The 27899-nt window shown below is 37.9% G+C and overlaps 1 protein-coding gene across 2 annotated transcripts in view; it reads right to left on the bottom strand.

Moving 5' to 3' along the window:
• Positions 1–27899, bottom strand: part of LOC132851026 (rho guanine nucleotide exchange factor 17-like) — a 97035-nt gene that overhangs the window by 27778 nt on the left and 41358 nt on the right. For both annotated transcript variants that reach the window (XM_060877576.1, XM_060877575.1), the window contains one exon: positions 1340–1417. In XM_060877576.1, the coding sequence (XP_060733559.1) occupies positions 1340–1417 (78 nt within the window). The remainder of the gene's footprint in view (positions 1–1339; positions 1418–27899) is intronic.

Below are 27899 nucleotides of genomic sequence, written 5' to 3' on the forward strand. Positions count from 1 at the left end.
TACTTTGCACTTTATGTGGCTAGGACAGCTTACTTCAGTCCTTAGCTCTGTGTTGCTCTATGTGGCTCTGTCTTGTCTTATGTAGGACCATGGACCTAAAAGAACTTTGTTTATTTTCACTATGTACTGCATCAGCTACATGTGGTTGAAATGACAACAAAAGCTTCTTTACTTGACTTGACATATGTACATACATAGATACATATTTTGGAATGCTCTTGGATGTGTCATCTTGCACTCCTTACCTCACACCCATTCTATATTGTTTTCTGGTTGTATAGACTTTTTGTTGTTTCTATGCAGTCGTCACAGTTGACACATCTATTTAACTGGACTATGTGCCAGCTATTGTACAAGCTTTCTATCTTGAATCTTGGATAGAATCAGTTGGTGCAGTGGGATATAGAGTGATTATTTTTTGGGCTAGAATTGTATTTTTCCTTGTTGAATACAGGACAGCTTTGGACTGTTGCCACTCCTCCTCCAAGGAGCAGTTAAGGTGGCTTTGGGCACCTTATAAAGTGCCTTCTGGTCAATTCACTATGCATTATCACGCATTTCCAAATGGATTAAGGCCACAAGACATACCCAGGACCCACTGGAGGTATAGCTTACTGTTAGGTTTGGGAATATTAAAGGATCTACAAGAAAGAGTTGGAATCTGTTGTCATTGAGAGGAATGCCTGGATTCGACATAATAACCCCCACCAGGAGAAGCAAAAAGGACAATTAATGAATACAAACATGAATAGGATTTTCTAGACAAAACCATCTGGCCGATGCAACTGGTTCAACAAAAAACCTTTCAGAACAAAATGATTCATTTTTCCTTTGTAAGTAACTTTCCACGTGAGCTCTATTTAATGTTTAAGCTGAGTGTCGTTGTGCACAGGGCTGATTTAAAGCTGATAAACAGTGCGAGGCCACTAATAGCTGCTGCAATTGTGCACTGATGGGAACCGTTTTACTGCCGCAGCATCTCGGGCCAAACCCGCCGTAGTCATGGCGACGCGACAGTGATACACATGCTGAAAGAGCCTGTGGGTCGGGAACACCTCAGCATGGACGGGCGGCTTTCTTTATCTCTCTCTCTCTCTCTCTCTCTCTCTCACACACACACACACACACACACACACATACATACATACATACATACACACACACACATCAAAGTAAACTGTTACATAGCATGGAGTGTCAAAGAGGGTAACTTGCATCCTTGTGACAAAGAAAAGGGGAGAGAAAGAAGAAGAGAATAAGAGATAGATGAGTAGAGACGGAAGGGACCTATCAAGAGAGAGAAAAAGAGAGAGATATGCTGTAAATAGAGCTTCTGTACCTGAATCAGCGTTCTCAGAGAGTCCACATATGACTGTTCAGTGTCCAGTAGAGTCATCATGACATGTCTTCTCATATCCTGCAGCGAGACACAATGCATTGAGACATCAAATTATGACACACTCACACACTCAGTGCTTTTTATCACAAAGCAGCTTTTCAGAAATCCAGATATAAAATTTAAATTTATTCCCCATGAGCAAGCCAGAGCTGATGGTGGCAAGGAAACAACTCCCTGATGTGACAAGAGGAAGAACCTGTGAGAGAAGCCAGACTTACTATGGAACCTATCCTCATCTGGGTGACACCGGATAGTGTTGTTACAAATCATTTCTCTTCTATAATTGTATACAATAAAGCTTGGCTCTCCTGTAAAGTTGCTGTCCCTGTCCCTTTTTTTAAATTATTGAATATTTGATGATATCACACAGCTGATAATATATGATTAAACATTTAGCTAGTGACTGACGGCTAGCTTTATGTTACAAATAACGTTAAATATAGAGGGCTAATCTAGCAAGGAAGTCTGCTAAAATATTTCTGACCTTAGGGTATAAAGTAATAAATGTATTAACTAAATAAAATCAGTCACTGCAGTTAGCCAATATTACACAACCTAGCTAGCTTATCACTGTAACTTATGGTCTTCAAACAATTAATTTGTGAGCGGACCATCTTATGTCATTTGTAAACCATCTTATGTTTTTAGCTTGCTGCTAACTAGCTGAGAAAGAACTCCTAAATGGTATGCACCATGATAAGACTACAGTCTTACAATGACGCCATTATCTCATTCTTTTATGCAGAACTAAAATAAATTATTTAACTGCAGGAGCAAGATGAGTATAGATCTAGACTATAGCATAATTTATGCTTGGTGTCATTATATTTCCAAATATATTCATACAATTCAAAGTATATTAGGTAAAACAATTAGCTATTATATTCTAAAAGTATATTAGCTAAAAACAAATAGCTGTACAGCAAGCTGTTATATTCCAAAAGTGTTGTAGCTAAAACATCTAGCTGTACAGGTAGCTGTGAAGATAGTTGCTACTATTTACAGTAGAATATAAAAAAGTAGAATGTAAATATATATAAAATGTGCTGTTATGTTATACAGTATTTTAAAATCATACAGATACACAGTGCATGGCAAAACCACACAGCAACATGGGGACACAAACAAAGTCAGATCTCAAACACGCAAACGTTGCAATGATGTGAACTGGCTTGTCTCTAATCAAAATAAGAGTTTCCTGTTTACGCAGTCATATCTGCACACAGAGCCAAAAATCTGCATGCTTCCTACAAGATGTGATTGAGCACGACCAAGCATTTACATTTTCATCAGAGAGAGAGAGGGAGAGAGAGAGAGAGAGAGAGAGGGAGAGAGAGAGAGAGAGAGAGAGAGAGAGAGAGAGAGAGAGAGAGAGAGAGAGAGAGAGAGAGAGAGAGAAATTCCACTTTGGCCAAATATAGTCAATATTTGTATTTAGCATGCTTTGTTTTTCAGTGTTGCTACACCTCAAATGTAGCTAACATTCATAGCTTACAGTACAAATGCCATGCCGAAATCATCACACACATACACACACAACTCTGATGTGTTTCCGAATTCAAAAAGCCACAGCTGAGTCTGATGTTTGTGTGCAATTATACATGTTTCTAAGGGAAAAAGTGTGATTTTACTTCAAAATGGCTGTTACTGTTTTTTAGCTTAGCTTTTTTAAAATATCAGGGTCATACAGTGTCTGTCTGATAACCAACAGCTCATAACTCTTACAGTTAGCACAATGCTAAATGTTACTTTTACTTGTTAACTTCATTAGCATGGCAATCTGAAAATACAAACATCACAAACATACATGGCTTAAATATACAAACATCACAAACATACATGGCTTAAATATTCAACTGTTGAAATGTTAAGGCAATAAAAATAGGGAGAAAACGTAAAGTAGAAAAGGCAGGAAGAGAAACCAGTCTATGCCAATCCCGAAAATTGAAACAGTTCCTACAGGATTTCAGGGACTGAGATTTATTTATTTATTTTTTTTGGTGACTGTTGCGTTCACAAAAAGCTTGAAATCCCACCCACCCAGAAAAAAAAAGTAAATTGGGGAATTTTTAGTTTAGTTTTCCACTAAATTTCTACCAGTGAAGACATACATACAGTAAGTACTTTTTATGATAGCTGTACACATGTTTGATGCACATGAGTCAAAGAGGACCTCTGCTGAATGAGCATTTTGATGACATCACACCCCACTTCTTGGCCCACAAATATTATTATTACATTAATTTCTGCTATCATGAAATCCCTGAGGGACTCTATAATGCATTTGTTCTAATACAAGTCAAAGTTTTTTATAGTCATGTGCACAGAAAATACAATAAAATTCTTACTTACAAGTCATATCTCAATACTACACAAAATAATCAAGGCACATTTACAGCCTAAAGACAAACACTTTTCTGGTGCACATTTTCCACCGAAGGCATTGTACAAACTTAAGATTCAACGTAGTAAAGTGTGTGTAATATGAAAAGTGTTCAATAGCACAGTATAGGAAAAACACATTTGAATATTTTACTGAGACTGTCTGAATGGTAAGTCCTACAGTGTGGCTAAAGTCCCGGTGATCCTCTAAGTGATCCTCACCACCTACTACATTGTTTCACCTCTGTTGTAACAATTCAGACTTGTATGCTGAACACTCCACATAAACAGCGCAAAGACCTCATAAGAAGATCTGACTCATCAACACATATACTGAAAGCACTATTTACCCGGCTTATGTAAGTTCAAATGAGATTTGTAGGTTTATATTACTTATACACATAAAAGGCTCTGATTTAATTAAAAAGCAATTATATTCCACAGAAGTGAAGTCCAATTTAAGTTCTGTGAAAAAGCAGGTCACAATGTGACCTAGAGGAGAAAAAGAACAGCTTGGAACAGAGAAATGGGGGATATTTTTGTTTCCTTTAATAAGCTAACGCACCTCATGTGTTGTCCTACATTGAACCGTGTTAACATAAGTGAGAAAGGACAGAAATAAAAAAAGAAAAAGCAGAGAACTAATTAGTTGATAGAAATGGCTGAAACAGCCAAGAACAGCAAGAAAAGATGGATGGATTTCTGGTGCACAGATTTCTGGCTTTATGAATTTTAAATATGCATACAGCAGATTTAAACATCTCAACTCAAAGAGTTATTAATTTTTTAAGAGAAGCATGGGTGAGATCTTAAATACTCTTTAAGATCACTGAAAGCTTATATCTACACCACCTCCCGAATGTTGATAATAGCATCTGATTTGTCCATGCTATAATGTCTATATGCTCGACCTGGGTGAAAACTCAGGAAAGCCACTGACATATGGCACAGGCATTTGTAGTCAAAATATTTTGCCTACAAGAATAATATGATAGGCTTGATTCAGGTACATAAATTATAAAGACTACTGCTGACAGATTGCATTCAGGTTTCCTTTAAAACACTGCTATCAGCCAACAAAGACATATTTGATGTTCCATGTTTGCACCACTGGAGTTGTGAAGCTAATGTAGTAACGCAATCTTCACACACTTCCATACTTTAACATAAAAACAAACAAGGAATCTTCACATACAGGCTATATAACTATAAAAAAGTTTATTATATCTATCTATCTATCTATCTATATATCTATATACACATATATATATATATATATATATATATATATATATATATATATATATATATATATATATATATTTATATATGGGAAAATTGAAATGTGGGTCAAGTTTAAAAAAAAATATTCTGTCAGCTGCTTCTGACAGAGTAACAAAGTTTAATGCTGGTAAATGGATTGACTTCAGTTAATTGCAGAGTGTAATTACCCCTGAGCCAGGCCTCCTGCTGGAGCCCATAATGTTAATAGCCAATCCTCAAACTGATGATCACCAGTGGGCACATTATTTAGTCTTGAAATTCAGTCCTCCGCACAGCTGGCTGTGTTACAGAGCATGGTGTCCTCTTGACCCTTCAGACCATGACTCATCCAGCTTAGCTCTTCATAGCCCTGGAGGCTTAAATCCAAAAGCCCAGCAAGATACCAAACACGGCTCTTTGCTGGCTGTCTTTGATGGGTTTTTGTTGGCATGGTGAAGCCGATGTCTGGTTCTCTTATGAAGGCCTTGGAGAGATCTCATTTCCTTCTGAAGTGTTCTCTGCTGGAGGTTTCGGGGATGCAGAGTGATCCGGCAATACTTAGTACTTCTGCCAACTTCTACAACCTTTACAGCTCCAATAAAGTGCACACACATGCACAAACACTTTTAAACTGTCTGCTGTATCCATCACCAGCAACAGGTGTCAAATAACCTCAAATTTCTCCCATTTGTTTAACCGTCAGGACTATATAAAAATGGAGTCATTTAACTAGCAACAAAAAAGACAAGAAAACCAACAGGAACCTGCTCTTGTTCAAATTCATGCAAATTATTCTGTCATTATTGTCTTACTGTTACACCTGACAGAAAAATTAAGATGTTCATTAATGATCTGATAAAAATGTTCATTAATGATCTGATAATCAATGTGCTGATTACTCAAAATGATGGCAGAAAGCAGAGAAAAGAGAGTGATTCGGGATCATGCGAAGCTAGTTGCCTAGCACCTGGGTCAGACAGCAGCTTTCCAAACCCCTCCTCCTCTCGACTTGCTCGCATCGCAGTCTGCTGTCGTCACTCCATCCTTTCGTCTCTGTGACTAGTGTCCCTAGATACAGCGCTATAGAAGACGCCATGCTGCTGCTGCTGCTCCTGACTGCCAAATAAACCCCTTTCATCCCCTTGATCCAAGGTCACAGAACCTCTCGTCGATCCCTTCCCTTGTGTTCTCCATCTCTTAATCATACCAGTGATGTTTATGAGAACAAAAAAAACAGATAGAGGACCTTTTCCCTGGAACTGGTTGTCAATTTTCTGTTATTCAATGATGTTACATAACACAGACATTGGCGTAAACAAGAGAATGTGTGTAGTATGCGGATCTATTTCACCCCTTTGGGTCATTTCAATCTAAACTCTTTTCTCGGTAATTAATGGTCATAACAAGGCTGGTGATTTGGAAGAAAGTGCTGGTCTGAGACCAGGGCAGTTACCCTCCTATCAATTAAAAGATTAGAAAATCAATATTACTCCCAGTCAGACATAAAAAGGTATAGGATTCCACACTACTGAAAAGTGTCTATGTGTAGCCAAATGTTACAAAGCACTTAGTAGTAGTAAAATGTCAATCCTTGTCGATTTGCTTCACTGCAAAACAATTCAATGAGCTGGACAACTGAAAACATATGTTGGTGGCTTGGGAAACCATTCACATGGTCAATTTTAATAAATTGCTCTGGAAACTACAGTAATCCCTCTTTTACACAGTACCTCACCTAGAAGTTAAAGTATAGTTACTCAGAGAAGTCAAAAGCAAAAAAAATTGGAATTAATAAATAAAAATTGGAAATAATAAATTGACTCCACTCAAAGACAAAAAATGATCAAATCAATCTTCATGTCATATAGCTACTACATAAAACAGGAGCCTATTATCTCTCTTGACTCGATCAATCTGACCTCTCTTACATGAATACCACAATTGCAGATTTGATTCAATTCTTTTCCTGTAGCATTTTTAACAGTATCCCACAGCAGCTTTATAGAAATCCAGATGTAGTTTTACATCTCTAATGAGCGAGACCGAAGTGATGGCATTGAGGGGAAAACTTTCTGAGACGTCATGAGGAAGAAACTTTAAGAGGAACCAGACTCAAAAAGGAACCGTACTTTAGGGTGTCCATGTTGGAGCATCCACAGCAGACGGAATCTATTAGCTTTATACGCTTTTCGCTGTGGAATGTATCCAAGGACCTGGCTAAAGTACGACAGTCAGTGCCTCAGAAAAACACACGTAGTTAGCAGGTTATCGATTAAAACATAATCTACAGGCATGACTGACTGTTTTTACAGCCGTGTTCATTAAACTGGCTCCTTGTTTATATAATGTGATCTCTGTAAGGACTTTAGAATGTGTAGGCTTCTAAAGGAAAAAATGTATATAGTAGATATTTCCTTTTTCACTATCCTTTGGCACCAGTGTGACATCAATTCATTCTCATCACTTATGCTAAACAGGGGAATAACAATCTCGAGTCTACCCAAGGGGACTTGGGGTGCAAGGTAGAAGATACCCTGTATGGGGTACAAACCATATGCAGGGCATAGTCAAACACACCCTCATACATACACTCTGTACAATTTCGAGATCAGCCTACAACGCATGTCTTTGGACTGGGGGAATAAACTGGAGGACTTTGAGGAAACCCCTAAAACACAGGAAAAACATAAAAACTGCATGTGAACAGGGCAAGGATGGAAATCAAACCAATACAACCCTGGCAGGATGAGGCAAAACTGTTAACCACTAAACCAGTAAAGAAAGCTGAAAATAGATACCATAGAACTGCCATAGAACTGCCAGACAACCACTGTCGCCTCCTCAGTTCTGTCTCATTTGTAAGACATTTTGAAAATTGCCTCTGAAATAAAAACTAATCATTTTGAACTATGCTAGGTCGAATAAAAATGTGTTTTTATGAATATGTTGCTTTCTGATGTTGTGAATCTAGTTCAGTTAATATCACTGTGTTCACGCCGGTCGCACGACAGCTGGCTATTTTTGTCCGGAGGAGCGCATAGAGAAAGGAGTAGGAGTGACTGAAAAAAGAATGATAAGAATGAGGGAAAAAACAAATGCATTAACAAAAATAACTTCTATTTCCCTCAGACTCTCATTGTACATTATTTGTTAGAAATGCTTGAGTCCTTCTGCTAGCTATTAATCTTATAAATAAGAATATTCAGGTTTAAAGCAAGACAAGCTATGCGGAGAGCAGTATCAAGGGAAGTTTTGGAAGGGTAAAGGAATATGGCTTTGTGTTAGAGAATCACACAGTGGTTAATGAAAGCAAAATCCCATCTCTTCTTCTTTCCGGTTCCACTTCCTACGTCAACGCACTGACGAGTAATCCCATTTGTGCAGATTATCAGTTAGAGTGTTAAGAATCCCTCCTCAGATGCTGCTGTAGGGAGTAGAACAATATACCCATCATAGGCAATGCTTCCAATTTCAACTTCCTGCTTCTTTTTCCTTAAAATCTCCACAATCAGCAAGTACATTAGTCAAAAATCATTACAGTAAATTAGTCAGCAAGCAAGCAGTGTTCTGTTTTTTGAGAAGTCAGAATGTTAAAAAGTTCATGCATAGTTCACCCCATGGTCTGTGTTAATTTAGCATGTTCAGAGCAACAGATGGTCTGTTTTTTGTTTTTTTTAATTTTCCTCTTGAATAGTAAAAACGATTATGTTCTACTGCAAAGAAATTATTTCTCAGCCAAAAATTATGCTTATCTACAAAGCCTGCTCCTGAAAGCAGCACTGAGAGATTGCTTTGGTTTGGTAATTTTCCCCCACCCCCACCCAAAAAAAAAAATATCACTATACTATTGAAGTCACATCACACATCACATCACAATCTCATATTTCATACAAACAGCTGTGTTTAGGTAGTGACATGCTCTACAAGAAACAAGTGAGTAAAGCGCTTTAGACCAGGGTGTTGGAGTAGGGTGGGGTTGTAAACACACACGCTGACAGGTACCCACTCGCATGCATGCACTAGGAAGATTGTGGCATGCACAAATTGAGGATTAATCATGCAGAATTCACACGCAAGCTGAAGTGTGAGGACATAATGCAGGGCAAAAAATAAAAAAGAAAATTTTTCTGTATGAGCCTAATTGCTAAAAGATGTGTGTAATCGGTTTGCACTGTTGTGTGATGATTTGGGTCTTTTTCTTGACCACTCTCCACCATTGGGAAGATTCTTATCTAGAATAAAGTTATAGACAGGTACATTTTTGCGATCACTGGTACACAAGCGTAACTGCCGATCTATCAATGCTTTTTTCTTGCTGGTTACTAATAGTCATCCCTGTCAAAGAGTAAGCAATGCAGAACAACAACAACAGGTGAGAGATGACAGAAGGTCATGTAACTAACAACAATGTTGTTAATGCTATCATTGCTGACTGCACAGGATGGAGTGATAGCCAGCATCTAGCTGTACCTCGGTGATGTTCTGGGGGCATATCGTGACCCCGTTATTCCCGTCAGACTCATCTCCGGGTGCTCCCGATCCTCCTCGAACAGCATTCCCTCCACCATCATCGTTAGGGCTGTCTCCGTTCTCTTGCATCTCATCCAGTGCAATGGTGAACTGCGCAAGGGTCCGAACCATCTGCAGCATCCCAGGGAGCTGCTCCCCGGGTCCCTGTGTCACCAATCACTAGCCTCCTTTTTTTTAGGATGACGGTATAGCAATGTTCTGGATTCTCAGTGTCCTCAGCTTCTTCAGATCTGAAGGAAGGACTGTGTGTGTGTGGGGGGGTGTTTGTTGCCTTTCTGTGGTCTCAGTCCCTCACACAGGTAGAACAAGTGTCACAGAGAGAGAGGGAGAGAGGGGGAGAGAGAGAGAGAGATGCAGCCTTCCTCTTTTCTCCTCAGCCGTTAATAAGAGGCAGCAGATCAGCAGCAGCCGCTCTGAGCAGCTGAATTCTGATTACACTACAGGCTCGACCAATGGATGCCAGATCAGGCGATTCTCTCAGATTCTCTGTTTTTCCAGCACCCTGATGATAATCTGTGTTAAAGGGAGGCTACATTGGAGCAGTGATTCATAAGCAGCACCCACACATACTTATGAATACAGGAACAAAACACAACGCAGTGACTCAGCAGCACCAGAATGCTAGAAAAGCAATCTACACACTATAAATACTGTTCATTCTTCTCACACAGTTATAGGAACCTTGGCTGAAAACCAAATGACATGGTATTAATTTTATTATTCTTTTTTATCATTTTCATCTAAATTGCCTTCAGTTATTTTTGGGAAAAGTGTCATTATTGAGGTGCTAATATATTATCCGCTTAGAAAAGCCATTTTCATTCCTGGAATCAAAGTACAGAGACACAGGAACAGGGTTCCCACTCTTTTTCAGAGATCATTTTCCAGGACTTTTCCAGGACATTTCAAATTTAGGAAAAAAAGACAAGGATCACAGATTCACGGCCTAAAGTAGTATGTTCTTCTCTCCAGAAGTCTTAAAAACAACGTACGCTTTATGGCTATTACTTAACTATAAAATTAGAAAAACACCAGATACCCACACACAGAGCTCTTTCAAACGAGTCATTCAAAATACGTATTCATTTAGGAATAAAGAAAATGACGGTATTTATGATGATATTCACTTTCACGAACCATTCGTTAATAAATGCCTACTCAAAGAAACGCCATTGTATGTTGCTAAAAAGGAAGTGACAGGAGTGATCCTATGGTTAGTGAAGGATAGAAAGGAAGTCACTTAACTTCTTGTTTAGTGAACTGTTGCAAAAATCAATATCACATTTGCAAACGTGTTTTTAAATTTATATAAGTAAACCTATTATAGGTTACCAGCCTTCGCCTTACTGTATATGTTTACAACACTAGTCTGTGCTGCACTTTGAGCATGCAAATAATTGTTCAATGTATGCTTCAGGAAGCACCATGGCACACTATAATTTCTATAAGTTCTATAATTCCACAATATTTACAAAAAAAAAAACAACATTTTAATTTGGGAAATGCTGTTCTCTTGTTTTATATAAATATGAAGAAGGATCACTTTTTAAACTACATTGAAAATCATAAAATAAAATCGTTACACAATCATCCTGAATGAAAATGCAATATCAAGATACCCATAGCTATATTATCTCGAGAACATTTTAGGAGTATACAGCATATTACCATGTTACTACCAGGGTAAAAAAAAAGACATTATTTACTATAAAAAAAAAATTCTTTCCTTTTTTCCAAAAGAGAATATAGGGAATAAAGAAGTATAACATTGCCCCAAGAATTTCAGCTGTGGTGTCCTGGAAGTGTACTCAAACAAGTCAAACGTGACACCAAACAGCAACAACGGAGATGCCTCAATCACTAATGAGAGGTGTTAATAATTGGTTAAAATACACTAATTAGCCATAACATTAAAGCCTCTGGATTTTCGATCAGGGTTCAAGCCCCAACACAGCCAAGTTGCAGCTGTTGGGCCCTTGAACACAAATTAAGCACATCAGCAGATTTAGTGAAAGCCATATGGGCGGAACGGGTGATTAGAGCATGTGTGGAAATAAAAGCTTTGCCCAAGATTAACCACACCCACTTAACAGATCAAGAAAGACATGATGAAAACGCAATTTTTAACATGATGATATAATATTTTCTAGTCTCTCCATGACAGTGTGTTTTGGATGAATAATTCCTTTTTGATTACATCATCAATTCCTCCCCATGAGGGTTGCTCTGTAACTCAACCTCAATGTGTGTGTGTGTGTGTGTGTGTGTGTGTGTGTGCGTGTGTATGCGAGATCAGAAAGCCTTTTCTGAAAGGTCATGATGAGCTGTAAATACACCTTTCATCTCAGTTGCCATAGCGGCAGCAGCCTCAGAACCAAAGCATGTTGCAGAGGATATGAATGATGCTCTTTATCAATGATTTTTCTAAATGCTCTCAGCAAACCTTAAACACAAACACAAACCCGCAGTTCACACACATGAAAGAGCAATCACTTGAGGCAACAACACTACTTTCCACACAATTCTTCACAAAAAAAAGACACTTTGAGTAAACCATAATATACAATATACATACTAAGACAATATAGACAGTGGAATTAACAGGTCCTAACAGGTTCTTAAAACAGAACTACTTATAAAAAAATAGAAATTGATAATGCCCTGAGTTTTTACATCACTGTGGAGTGTGGAATGACAAAGACAAAGACAAACACAGGCACAATAAAACAGGCAGAAGTTTCAGGTTTTGCCTCTGGTAAGAGTGACGCATTTTATAAAAGTCACAGCTCCCACTACAGAAACCTTTCTTGGTGTAGGTCTTGGATAATGAAGTAACATTTGATAAAAAGAAAATCAAAAAGGAAAATGTCCTCAAAACCTCAAAGTCTAAAGGTATAAAACTTATTAAAATGAAAAATCTGATGTAACTAAAAAAAAATTTTTTAAAAATCACAGCTAGGTCAAATACAGAAACCTACCCTACTGAATCCCCCACACCCAATTTGGGTATTTTACAGGGGGACATTTTTGGTGGTGGGTTTCAAATTTGCCAGAAAATAACACACAGACGTTACACATTTTTAATGAATGCTGACACCTTTGCATTCGCATTTATTCAGTGTGATGTTGAAATCCATCAGTGTTTATATGCACGCTTATGTTTTTCTTTCTCTTTTTAGCTATGCACCCAAAGTAGAACACTCCACTACAGAACCCTCTCACTGATCTCCTAGAAAAACGACATCATATTCCTTGTAAACTGAATCTATAACAGCGAAAGCTATAAAGCTTACTATAGTCAAGACACACTAATGAATGACAGTAGTCTTTTTTTTTTTTTTTTTTTTTAAATCAAGAGAACCTCCTTTGGAGCATTCAGTGAAAAATGCTGAATGCTCCTAAATGCGATAAGAGCAGAGCATTTGATCAAAGCGGAGTGCAGGATTACGATTTGAAATCTTGATTATGCCTCTCTTTCCTTGCTCATGCTCACCTCTTCTCTATAAGACCCCTTTCTGGCCCGTCGGATTCCGCCAAGCCTTTTCGAATCATGAGCTGTGAGTTCACTTTGGAATGTTTGGTCTTTTTTGTAAACGAGCGCCAGAAGAGATGTTGGCACGTGACGACTGTAAAAATGTGGCAAAGCTTCTAATTGACCCTCATCGCAAAGCCATAGATTCGACACAGAACTGCTTTTAATGCAGTAAAGAAACGTTTTTTTCCCCACATATGAGAATGTAAAAGCAGATGAAGGTAAAACTGAATGTGGCTTTGAAGTATCCAGAAGAATTTTTTTGCATCTCTTTTTGCCCAAATAGACACGCACAAAAAGACAAAAACCATGCTTGACTTGTTCCTGTCTCAGAAACTGAGGCTATGTTACTGAACTCAGTATTACGATGCCAAAACTAAGGCATGGCTGTATTCCACTTGGATTATACTTTAAGGATTAAACCCTGAGAACTTTACAGTACTGGAGTAAGTAGGAAAGTGAGCTTCATTTATACTGGAGTTGTATATATTTCACTATAATTGTCTGAGCTTTTACCAGGGTTCATAAAATACACAACTTGGAAAAATACAATGTAAGATTAAGCTAATATATTGAAGAGTCCAAGATAAAGACATCATATCCAGTAAAGTATTAACAATATGATATGATCTGTATCTGAATTTAAACTTAAATCTGAATTTATAAATGAATATAAAAGTCTACACACCCTGATAAAATAAGATGGGTTTATATGATGGGAAGAAAATAATCATAAAAACCCAAATCCCTCATTGTAAAATTACATGTAAAAATTAAAAGTTGCATTAGTAAGTACTCCCTTAATTAGGGGTGTGGCTATGTTCAGAATTAACCAATCACACTGTTCTCTAAATGAATTATCAACAGCTGTCATCAATGTGAGCAATTCTGATAAATCCCAAAAAAGATCAGCTGCTTCTGTAGGTTTCATCCAACTGCTAAAGCCATGGTCTGTAAAGCACTATCTGTATCTCACTTGTTGAAAGGTATCAATCAGGAGAAGTGTATAAAAGATTCAACAAATATATAAAACAGAGAAACACAGTGACATCACCAAGAACAAGACATCCCTCCAAATTTCATAAAAGCCAAAATCATACCTAGGAGTCTACCAAGAGACCTACAGCAAATTAAAGAAACTGCAGGAATATATGACTGATATCTACTGATTTCTCTCTGCATGTGATGACAATCTTTCATATTCTTAACACGTCTGGATTATGGGGTACGGTGGCTAGAAAGGAGCACTTTCGCAGCTCAGTGAAATCACCCTGAACCATGTGGCAAAATGTTCTGATCAGATTAATCCAAAAGGTATAATAATTCGTTAATCCCCATATGGTGTGTTTGGTGCAAAAATAAGCACCAGACATACAGTGCAGCATAGTGGTTGGATCATCAGGCTTTTAGCCAGAACTGGGGCAGACTTATAATTACAATCATTTACAATTTGATAGATAAAAATATTTTTGCAAGAAAGAGTATGAAAATATCGCTAAGTCAATATGTCACTGAAAAAGTCTGAGCAGTGTAATAAATCATATAAATAAATTTCAATAAAGTATTAGTTTAGAAATGATGCAGAATTATCCAACTAAGTTATTGCTCATTTTATTTTTCTCCCCAAAAAGGTTTCTAATTATTTTTCAATTTTTCTTTATATGCTTTTATACAACAGTTTTAGGGTTACACTGTTCAAACATTGCAGAAAGGTTGTGTAAATTGTAGTTTCACACTGAGAGTGTAAAAATTTCTGACATGATTAATCTTAATTTATCATGAAGATAAATATTATTCCACAAATTCGCTATTACTCTTAAAATAAATATAAATGCATAACACTACATATAAAAACTTTTGTCTGGTAATGCACCACACCACTCCATTGTTGATTCATTTCCTATATCAGCTTGACCCTTACATATAACACAGCCCATCATCAAATCTAGCACACAGGGCATAGGACTTCTGTTCTCTTTTTTTTTTAGCAAATAAAACCTAACCAGGCTTTTAAAATCATGTTGATTATATCAGCTAATTATTCCTACATAATGTTAACAACAGGGTCCACCAGGTCACAGTAACACTATCGTCCATGCTGGATATCATAATCCTGATGATCGGACAGCACATGGCTAGTTTAAACTGATTGAACTTTATTCCAATCATCTCTCCAATGAGTCTGTGTCTGATTTCATTTCTCTGTTCTTCCTCTAGCTGGAACGGAACAATGTTTTCCAGCCAGAGTCTGGTGGGAGCAGTAAATCACAAAGAGGTCATAACCTGGGAAGTGTTCTTTGGAGGGCACAGTGCACTCAGCTGTCTGCAGTTTTTAAGATTTAAGATGGCAAAAGAAAAAATATATATATGAATATATATATATTTTTTTCCCCATTCTGACAGTTTTCAGAATACAAGTTACAGATATAATCGCAACAGATAAAAAACAAAACAAAAAAAAACAGCCGCAGTGCATTTTTCTCTTTGGTCATATCTTTTCATCTCTCACTTCCTGTCCCTCCCTGCTGTTTTAAAATGTTCACAGAAATAGAGACCAAGACTAGGTTTCAGTCAGCTCGCAGTTCAGCAGTCAGGGTGCTGATTAGGGAGTCAGCCATTTTAATCAGCTCTCCTCTCTGTCCATCCATCCATCCATCTATCCATCTACAGAGTGGCACTGGAACAGCCAATCCCTAAAAAAATCCCATAATGCATTGCAAAAACTAGGGACAATCTATGCTCACTACATGTTCCTTTACCAGAAATATGAATGATGAGTGAAGCTGAGATTTAAAAAAAATAATAAAATGGACAATATTCTTGTCCAAAGCTTTTGATTTTTAAGCTTAAACTTTATTTTTCATTTCACTTCTTCATTTGAACTTGTATACAGTTTGATTCTAACAAATTTTAAGTGTTTAATATACACTAGCTAGTCCTGCTTGAGGTACCATAACAGAACACATACATATATATATACACACACACACAGACATATGTGTGTATGTATGTTTAGGGATTTTACATTGACTAATGAGAAAATTAGTATAACCAGAACTTTACTCATCAGTGTCCCAATGTGTGATGACCCTGCATCCTTACCAGAGTCATTCACCACCTAGTTAGCTAGTGAGATGATTGAGATATTCCCCAAGCCAAAGACAGAACCAGAGACAGACCTGACTGACCGAGAGACCAGAAAACATCCAAAATACTAAAAAAAAAAAAGAGGACTTTAATAAAATAAAAAAACTCCAGGTAGCATCAGACTGCTTCAAACTGACAGGAACTTAAATAACCACTCTGTATAACCGTGGTGAGCTGAAAAGCATCTTAGAAAGAGCAAAGTGTCAAACCTTGAGGCAGATGGACTACAAGAGCAGAAGACCACATCACCCTATAACAGTCAGTTACTTCAAGGTGCAGTAGAAGATTTTTTTAAAATGCCTTGAATAAAAAATTTTGGAAGGTATATGTGCAGAATATTAATTTGAATTTCATTGTCATGTCACATTCCACAGTGGTGATTAATGGTCTGTATGAAAGTAGACACTCTGGGTTTTAAGGGATTGTAGTTGTTTCTGATTTTAGCTAGCCTACAATGGGGCAATATAGTCATAGAACAGTTATTTAAAAAAAAATAAACTTTTTCCACCACATAAAATGTTTCTATCTTCAAAGAAAATGATGATATCAGACCAATTTCTGCTTTCGGAGATGCCCCATGTGCTTGCGCATAAGCAGGTAAAATTTAAACATGTTATCTTCAACCACTTAAATTCTGTTCTAAGGTTATCAACATAGGGAAAAACACATCTCACACTGAAAGCCAACTGAGTCGTGACTCGTTTCATATCAGACTTGTGGCCATAAAATAATTATTTTGTTTATACTGATATAAAATGCTGATAGGTCAATTTCCATTCTTTCAATGGAATGGAATGCCAGTGTACTGGTAAATAGGGCCATTATGTCGTCAAGAAAATCGATTTGGAAAATTGACCAGAACGATTGTTTGTGTTCGGATGTGCCTCCTGGCAGTCATTTCATAGACACTTTATTTAACAGGTCACTATAGAAATTAGAGGTGGAGCTTCTAGATATTAGTGGGTGGGAATCATTAAAATGTCGAACCAGCACCCAAATATTGCTTAATGCACCTTTAAAAAAAAAGGAAAATGGCCAGGTAAGGTTTAACTTTGCATCTATCCAGATTCAGGAGAAGTATAAAGTGAACATTAGAAGTGATTCGAATGATAATATTACTCTAGTTATATTTTTATTTTTTATTATATTTAATTATTTTTGTTATTAGATTTACTAAAACTATTAAGATAAACTGCTAGTCATTACTGTGCAGAAAATCTTCTGAGGTGTGTGTGCACAATGCTAAACCGAAGACTATAATCTTTCTCTTATTAGCTACATTAGCCTTCGAACAGTAAATATGTCTTGAGTAATGAAGTGCATTAGCAGTATTGTGAGCGTTATTAATAAAGTTAGTAAGGTCAAGTTGTGTTCGGAGTAATATGAGAAAAAGGCAGCTCTACAATAGTTCTCGGGCAGGTTGTGTGTCAGTAACTGTTAACACAGAGGTGGAGTGGAAAAGCTGAACATTGACAGACGAGGGCAGGAGTGAGGGATGGATGACAGATCCATGCTGCACACACATGAAACAGAATGAGAGACAAACGGCTGATAGGTACAGGCTTACACACCTGTTAGGGCTAGACCTGATTGCTGTGCAGTGTGTGTGTGTATGTGTGTGTATGTGTGTGTGTATGTGTGTGTATGTGTGTATGTGTGTGTATGTGTGTGTGTGTGTGTGTGTGTGTCTGGTGTGATTGAGTGCATGGCTGCACGTAGCACATTTCATTATCAAGTTAAATCACAACATGGCAGAGAAGTGCACAGCTGCACTTTCGAAACACACAGACAAACAGACACACACACACACACACACACACAGACAAACACACACACACACACACACACACACAGCAATGTGTCCATACTCTGCTCAGATGCAGTCAAGCCCCTCTCTCATATCTCTCTCCATTATCAGCCTTTTGCTCCATTTACGTTTATCTTTGTTTAAATTTCTTTTCTCATATGTAGGGAAAAAATGCTAATGAGCAAAGAACAAGTACACTTTTTCATGGCAACAGTATTCACTAAAGCCAGTGACCTCTTTCAGCAGGATAATGCTCCCTGTAACACTGCAACAATTTTGGGAATGGTCTGAGGAACATGGTGAAAAAAATCAAGGTGTTGATCTTCCCTCCAAATGCCTCCATCAACGATCATTTTCTACTAATTTTTATATATCTTTTCAAATCTTACTATTACTTTCACTCTATCTCCTCTGTGTCTCTGAAAGTATCTGAGTGTGTGTTGGTGGCAGGCAGTGGTATTTAATGGGCTGGAAAAGAGCAGTAAGTCTCAGAGAGACAGCAACAAGGTTCTGCTTGTCAGCAGGGGGCGCCACTCACATTAACCTAGTCTCCCTTTTGCAAGCTCTACATAGGACAAAGCTGCAAGGACACCCATAGGAGAAAAAAACTAGACTTTTGATTAACTACTACATATGAATGTGTGCGTATAAGATAGAGAAAGTGGAAGAGAAAGACTCACACACCCACTGTGTTTTCAGAAGTAGTTTACTCAAATGCAAGTGAGGAGAAGCCCAAATTTGCACTGTATCAGCCTGCTGAATAGGCTTATTGTCAGAGAGAGAGAGAGAGAGAGAGAGAGAGAGAGAGAGAGAGAGAGAGAGAGAGAGAGATTGGAAATGACAGAGAAAAGGGATGGTAGAGAAAGAAAAAATAAATTAAAGGGGGTAGAGGGTGCAAAAAAAGAGAGCCTTTAAAGGAAACAAATGTTGTGCTAATAAATCTGCATAGAACTATGGAAATCAAGAACAAGAACAAGAGAGAAAGAACAGAAACAGTAAAAGAAAGGGGGGGACTGAGAGAGAAAACAGAGAGTGAGCAAGAAATAAAAAAAAAAAGTTATCATAGAAGTAGAAAGATAGAAAGAAAAATACAGACAGTGTGTGAGATAATTATATATTACCTTACATATAACATTACATAATAATAATAGATAGAGAGAGAGAGAGAGAGAGAGAGAGAGAGAGAGAGGACCTATTTAGCTGCTTGCTAATTGGCTAACTAATAGTTTGTACAAGCCTGAAGCAGCACACATTAGCAGACTCTAAACATTTAGGATCTCTAGCTGAATATTACACACCACTCTGTGCTTTAATTACATTCATTTCATTGCTACATTAGAAACGGTCATACCACTCACAGCCAGTTCAAGAAATCCCTCGATTTCACACACACTATATCATATGATGCTGGATGTTTCTTAGAACAGATTTGTGAAACGTTTCTCAACGTGGCAGCGATTCCTGTAAGAACTCACTAAACACTGTTATTCTCTGTAGTGTTGGGGTGGATGCCAGATTTGTCCTGTTAAATAATAACTATTAGCTGAGTAACAGTTGAAGAAAAAACACAGATGCAGCTTTTTGGATCTGACTTGAAGTCTGGTCTGAATGTTTGGCAGCTTAGTTATTTCAAGCTCTGCGTGTAAGACCTGAAATAAACACTCACCATATGTAGATACCTGGCAGGTCACGGCATAAATTCACAAGCCAGTTTCATGGATAAAAAAGCAGCATCGTTCAGCCTAAAGCAGCTACTAGGAAAATAAGGTAACCTACTGCCCCTACTAGCAAAACAAACTATCCAAACTTACTAGAAAAAGAAGCTAACTAGCTAACCCTACTAGCAAAACAATCAAAACAAGCTTTTATTTTTGACTTATGAGTAAGACAGAGAGGCAAATTATCTGATATTTAACCCAAAATGACCTGTTCACACCCTGTTCCAGATTATTATGCAAATGATATTTTTCTCATTTACCTAAATAATTGATGTAAATAACAGTCAGCATAATTCTCATGTTATCAATTACTAAGAGTACAATTCAAATTTTATTGAACAAACCTCCTAATAGCATAATTCATAAACAAAGGACAGATCATATGTCAGAAGCAATCTAGCTTTTGTCAAGTCTCTCAGTGAAAACAAGAAACAAGTAGCTAGTTAGTTTAGTACAGGGGTCGGCAACCTTAAACACTCACAGAGCCATTTGGACCCGTTTCCCAAAGAAAAAAAACCCACAAGGAGCCACAAAACCCTTTTGACATCTAAAATGAAAATAACACTTCATATATCGTTTTTTACCTTTATGGAAAGTGTAGAAAAAACTGTAGTGTGTTGCATTTATGAAATCAATGAACTGCTACCGAGTAAACGAAATTTTATTTCTGCAAGCAAACAAAAATATTTTGAACAGCTTGAACAAACCTTAACAAAAAAAGATGCCAAGTTGAAGGTTACTTTCAAATAAAATGTTCAATGTCTAATTGAGTCCTCTTTGTATTCATGACATCAAAATTTTAACACTTAAGTAAAGTTGGCACATATTCACAGATTGGAGTTTCCCGAGTCAGTAACTCCTGAGCTAAACGCTGTTACTACACAAATAACACCTGTTTATCGTAGTAATGTAGAGACGCAGCTACAACCCAATTTTCGTCAAAATCAGCTTTCCTCCGTGGTGGACAAAATACACAAGTTTCTTATGTACAAACGGCTGAGAAACAGACTCCAAGGGACCGTCTGCAAAGTGCAAAAACCCGAAAAGCGAAAACTAAAAAACAGTCAATAACTTCACTGTAATACACTGTACTGTGAAGTTATTGATTTTTTTTTTATGATGAAAAATCATAAAAAAAATCAATAACTTCACAGTACAGTGTATTACAGTGAAGTTATTGATTTTTTTTATTATGAAAAATCATAAAAATATACAAAAAGACATTTCTCCCAAATAAGTGTTACTAAGGTAATACTTAAGGTAATAAGTATAACTATCAGGACATCGGTGATGTGTGAGCTGGTGACAGTACAGTGTATTACAGTGATGTGTGAGCTGGTGACAGTACAGTGTATTACAGTGATGTGTGAGCTGGTGACAGTACAGTGTATTACAGTGATGTGTGAGCTGGTGACAGTACAGTGTATTACAGTGATGTGTGAGCTGGTGACAGTACAGTGTATTACAGTGATGTGTGAGCTGGTGACAGTACAGTGTATTACAGTGATGTGATTGACTGTTTTTTTGTATTCGCTTTTCGGGTTTTTGCACTTTGCAGATGATCACTTGGAATCTGTCTCTTGTCCAGTTTTTTGTCCACTTGTGTGTTTTGTCCACCGCGGAGGAAAGCTGATTTTGAGAAAAACAAAATATGACGCATATTTTGAGCGACAAAAAAATTAAACATGGTTTATTTTAATGTTACAAGAGCATCATAATCTTAGAATTTCATTTTTTTTTAAAAAACTAACTAAAATAAAATAAATTTAAATTAAATATTTATTTTCCAAATCTACAGGGAGACGCAGCAGAGGGATGAAAGAGCCACTTGCGGCTCCGGAGCCGCGGGTTGCCGACCCCTGGTTTAGTAGAATAAAAAAGTGCTGTGGGCCACATGTTTAGCTCATTGGAAACTGGCCAAATTAGCTAATTGGAAAGTGCTCAAATAAAAAACTTAAATAAACACTCTTTACACCTGGGGTGAGCTGAAAAGCATCTCAGAATGCACAACAGTTTACACCTTGTGGCAGATGACCTACAACAACAAACAACCACATCAGATTATTACACTCCTCTTAGCCCAACGCAAGACTTTGTTTAGTGTCTTTGTTAGTATCGAATATGATAACATTAACAGACACATGAATGTGCAAGCGTACCGGTGTTTCTAATAAAGTCGAAAGTGAGTAAAGTCATTCAATTCAGCCAGTCAGTCACATTCAAGCAGGTGAAAAGGCCATCTAGTTTCTAAATTTGGAATTAAAGTCACGTTGCATGATGAACTTCGCCCACACAATGCTAAGCAATCACGATACACATCAAATAGCTCAGAATGTTCTTAACCCCAAACTCTCCCGGAAATTCCTGTAGCGACCATCCCTCTCTCTCTCCCACCATCTCATCTCTCCCACCACATCTCTTGCTCTAGTCGTGAGAAACACTCGTTTATTTTTAGGCTCTGGGTGGAGAACGGGAGGTGGCTGAAGGAAATGCGCTCACGTCACTTTGCCTGCTTCATCTTTTTCCAATCTCACTCATGGAACACACGGAATCACTCTAACTAATAGTAGCACACTCGCTCCCTCCTTTACCACTCACTCTCTCTCTCTCTCTCTCTCTCACACGCACACGCACACACACACACACACACAAACAGCTGACACAAAGAGATGGGGAGAGAAAGACAGAAAGGGGAGAAAATCAAGAGAAGGTGAAAAGAAAAGAACCAATAAATAGCAAGTGTGTACCTCTGACTAACTCTACAAGCTTCTTTGGCTTAAGAGCTTAGCAACATACTCACACTACCTTGTATAAATTGTTCTTTCTGTCTCTGTCCCTGACCGTCTCTCTATCTGCCTGTCTCTCTCTCTCTCTCTCTCTCTCTCTCTCTCTCTCTCACATATTGCTGGTTAAAGTCCAAATTACGAGATTAAATCCTGCAGAAGTTACAGTTCATTGAAGCATTCAGCAGTCTGATTGGGATTATATATACACGAGTTACAGGTGCTACTCTGTCATTTCATTTACATTTAGATGTGCTAGGTTAGTATTTTTCTTCCTACTCCTGTCCTTAAGAGACTTTCAGACTGGAACTCATCTGTGATTTTTTAAAGCATTTAAGCTTTGTTCACAGTTCTTTCTATTAGAATTTTATAAGAGACATTAGAATTATGTCTGCTTTCAAGGATGTGACATCCCGACTGACTTGCTTGGAAATCTGAAGCAGTGTTGGACTAAATCAGTGTTGAATCTACAGCTTTGTAATATAAAGATACAATACAGATTTGACATCGTATCGACATGGTATCGTAATTATGCATTGTTCTGTCATTTTTGTAACAAAAGCCAGCTCAGACACATCAAATATCACTTGTCAACATCATGCACAATCTAGAAGTCCAGCTCCACAGTGACAGACAGAAGTTAACAGCCAAACAGGAGAAAGAGTGAGAGAAAATAAGCAAATGATAATCAGAGAGAGAGTCCACATGACACTGTGTGAAAAAAAATTATTTAAGACCGAAGTGATACTCTAGCTCTGACATCAGGCCTCAACATCAGACAAAAAGAGACCAACTCCATGGAGAGAGAAAGGAGCAGACAGCAAATCAAGAGAGAGAGAGAGTGTAAGAAAGAAAAGAAGCAAATGGTAGTCAAAGAGTGAGAGTCAATATGGCATGGTACACAGAAAAAAGATTAAGGACTGACACAGTTTTAGATTATTTTTTAGTGAACAGATAAGGAATGAATTTGTTTTTTTACTTTAGTGTAATGGCAGTGATTAATAGATGATAATATGGCCATCCTTGATTAGGGGTTTGTTGCTGAGCTACAGAACTCACCGTCACTAGCAGGATAGTGAAGAACAGGAAGTGATTGTGCAGTTATTTGTATTTCTTTAGCTCAAATTTGGATATATTGGGCAAGATTGTGTCATCCGGTGCACCTGCACGGTCTTAGTGTGTATATTTATTGCGCTGTGTTTTGGCTAGCGTGTTAACATTAGCAGAGTCATGCTCAACAGCCTGTGCTATAACTATAACAAAATACACAGATTAGATCAGAAAATACATGGTGAACACGGATCGGGTAATAAAAATACAGACAACAGAAGTGATCAGAGGTGAAAGTAGTTTAGCTTTAGGCTGTATTTTAGTTAAGTGGGCTAGTTCAGTAATGGTGGCCCTGGCGGTGTTGCTATGCATTACTGTTAAGATGGTAAATTTATTCATTCTCTCTCTCTTTAAAGATTTTTTTTTATCTGTTGTGATGTCACATCAGAATGTCTGCTCACAGCATTACCAGGAAACAGGGTCTGTCTTTAAACAACTTTAAATGAGTAATACTATTTATACAACTACTTGTTTAAGATTGAGTAACATACAGAAACATTAATGTCTTAAAACTAACACTGGCTATACAGTTGGGCTGTTTTAAAGAGAGTAAATAAACACCATTCTTTGCAGTTAGGTGGCAAACACCTTGCTAACAAAAGACAAACATGGAGGCAAGCATGTATTTTTCCTCTCTACTTTGTAGCTGTAATCCACAGAGATTGAAAATGACATAATTCCCAGCTCTGATTTCCTGCATCTGAGGGTAGTCAGATGCTGCACAAAGGCTAGCTAGCGAGTGGGAATTGGCAAATGACCAAAACAATATATTTATTCTGTTAATACTGAGGAAACATAGGCAGATAATTATATCCCCAGAGTCAGGAATACTTGGGCTGCATCCCAAACGACATACTAGACTTAATAATATGTCAGTAAAGCACTGCTGTTGTTTATTTAGGTATAGTACTTGGTAAGCAGTATGCTGTTTGGCACAGCAGACAAAAGGCACACAATAGTCACACCTGTGTGTGAGTGTTAGGGGAATGCCTGCCTGAGAGAAATAATCCTCCTTCATAACCTAAATCACAGCTACTAACACACTGACCAGCCACCTGCGTACATGCACACCAAAAAACACTAAACTCTTTCATTATTTCTTAAATACTGTTAGATGGAATGTTCTAAGGGCGAGTAAACAGAGAGTACTGAGCTTTATGGTTCAGTGAGTGACTGTGTTTCTCTTTCTTTTACACACACACACACACACACACACACACACACACACACACACACACACACACAACCACTGGCCCTGAGCCATTGGAGGTCTGGTTGCTATGGGACACTGGTTGCCACAGAAACATTTATTCTAATGAGTTCTGACTAAAAACGTCACTGTAACACATGAACACATGTGCGTATGATATAACATTTTCCAGAATGCCATCACAGGTACTCGTGTACATATATGCACACACGTTCCATGTCCATAAAGCTGAAACCATCAGAACATGGACACACCAGAGACAAAATAACAGTCTCACTTACTTCTCAAATAATAACCTAACAGAACAATCAGGAATATGAGGGATTCTCACAATGGGGTCTGTATAGCAAAAATAGTACGGAGTATGGGTGTGTTTTAATTATTTAGGTACAGTGGTGGAAATCACAACCCACCATTATCAAAGTCATTCTATTTATTTTAATAGTTTTTATCTGACCGGTCACATGAAGTTCAATGGGTTTGATACAAACTGCAACAAATGAAAAATAAGTCTGTCTATAAATAACATGAAGCAAGACCGGTGGTGATCAGTTCAGGAATAGTAACACCTCTAGCTAGTCTACATATATGTGAATAACATTCACGAAATAATGAATCTACAGCAGGTCTATGAAATTTATTTAACAGAAAAACTGGTCACTGGCTACCGAAAGGTTTAAGAAGCCCTGATGAAAAAACCTAATCTATACAAATCCACATAAAAAAAAACACCTGTGGTCATGTGATGTAAGCACTACATGGTAAAGTATTGTAAGGGTATCCCAAGAACGCTGAGCAAGAGTTGGGAAAATACACTGGATTGGAATTAAGTAAGTATACACACACACACACACACCACACACACATTTTGTACACTTTGTACATACAAAAAAAAAGTGAAATGTCTGTAACCGACGAGTTCAAACAAGGGAGCCTGCAGTCATAACAAGCCAATAAATAAATAAATAATAAATAACCACAACAAAAAAAAACACCCAATCTACTGTGAACAACACTTCAGCAACACTGGAACCGCTCTAATTCACATACTGTATGCACTAATATTATGACAGGAGTGTAAACAGGTGTTGTGAGACTAACGATAACTCCATACTATATAGCAAAAGTATGTGGATACTTGACAATCACACTAATGTTACAGCAGCCCAGACCTCCTCATCCAGCTTCAGTGTCAGTGCCTGACCTCATTAACACAGTGTCTTGTGGCTGAATGCGCAAAAATCACCAGAGAATGTGTGTGTCTCTCCACTTGTTCTGCGGTGAATGATGGACAGCTTAGTGCAGATTGTATGTGATGTTTAACATTTGTTCCAGATTGTTGTTGTTATTGTGTTATATTCATGCTTTACAATATAAACATGCTACACATTCATGTTTACAAAAGTGTATTGTACAGAAGTATGCTAGTTTCATTGAAGTGTAACACTGAGCAGTAACAGTGTGCACAGACACACAGAGTCAGTTTAACATCACTGTTAACCACAAGAGACACTCTCACCTCTGCCAAGCCCAACATCTCTCTCTCACACACACACACACAAACACACACCGGTGCACAGAAACCAAATATCTAATAACATTACATGCCTTTTAGCTGATTTCATTACCTAACATCTCTGTTATTAAAGCCCAATCCACTATTTTTCCCCATTTTGTTCTCATTCTTTATTTTTCTGTTTCTGCCTCTGTCCCCTAGTCACTCTCTCTCTCTCTCTCTCTCTCTCTCTCTCTCTCTCTCTCTCTCTCTCTCTCGCACACACACACAATGAACACAGGCTTGCAAATGACTAACTTAAGGAGAATTATTGACAGCAATTTGGTCAAAGGAGCCTGAGGAATGGACCACACCTGAGAAGAAAGGAGGAGATATATAAATAACACCCTTGTTCACTAGAATAAGCAATGAAACAAGCCCTTAAGCCTTCCTCATCCTCTCTAATGCCTCAAAGTCAAATATATGAGTGGGCTGCACTCCAAATCCTTCACTGTTAGAGGCAGAAGACATGCATTCAACCATGTTGGACAGACTGCAAACCTAATCAAAAAGAAAAAAGGAGTCAAACAGCACAGTTAGAAGTGGGAGAAAGTGCATGAGACTGAGAAAACAAAAAAAAAAGCAGCCATCATAGTTGGGGAAATGGTGTGATAATCAACGTTCTCCTATAACCCATTAACTCCAACATATACCTTTACATGCACATGTGAAGACTATTACAAGGTTAAATGCTAGATAAATCTAAAAGCGGCATATAAAAGTACTTTACACAAAGCTAATGTATTAACTACGTGAGCCCTGGAGCTCCAGTGAAAAATTAAAGAAGCAGTTTTCTGGCACTAAATGTATCTTGGTTGAGCGGTTATACATGAGGGAAAAACTGCTGCCTTAAAAGGACCGATGTAAAAAATGCTTGGGGATTATAATTTAAAATGAATGAATGAATTAATTGAAATCACACAGTCAACCTGATCTTACACTGCTCAAAAAAATAAAGGGAACACTTAAACAACACAATGTAACTCCAAGTCAATCACACTTCTGTGAAATCAAACTGCCCACTTAGGAAGCAACACTGATTGGCAATCAATTTCACATGCTGTTGTGCAAATGGAATAGACAACAGGTGGAAATTATAGGCAATTAGCAAGACACCCCCAATAAAGGAGTGGTTCTGCAGGTGGTGACCACAGACCACTTCTCAGTTCCTATGCTTTCTGGCTGAAGTTTTGGTCACTTTTGAATGCTGGTGGTGCTTCACTCTAGTGGTAGCATGAGACGGAGTCTACAACCCACACAAGAGGCTCAGGTAGTGCAGCTCATCCAGGATGGCACATCAATTTGAGCTGAGGCAAGAAGGTTTGCTGTGTCTGTCAGCGTAGTGTCCAGAGCATGGAGGCGCTACCAGGAGACAGGCCAGTACATCAGGAGACGTGGAGGAGGCTGTAGGAGGGCAACAACCCAGCAGCAGGACCGCTACCTCCACCTGTGTGCATGGTGGA

Source organism: Tachysurus vachellii, chromosome 9 (assembly GCF_030014155.1).
Source record: "Tachysurus vachellii isolate PV-2020 chromosome 9, HZAU_Pvac_v1, whole genome shotgun sequence".
Classification (NCBI taxonomy): Eukaryota; Metazoa; Chordata; class Actinopteri; order Siluriformes; family Bagridae; genus Tachysurus; species Tachysurus vachellii.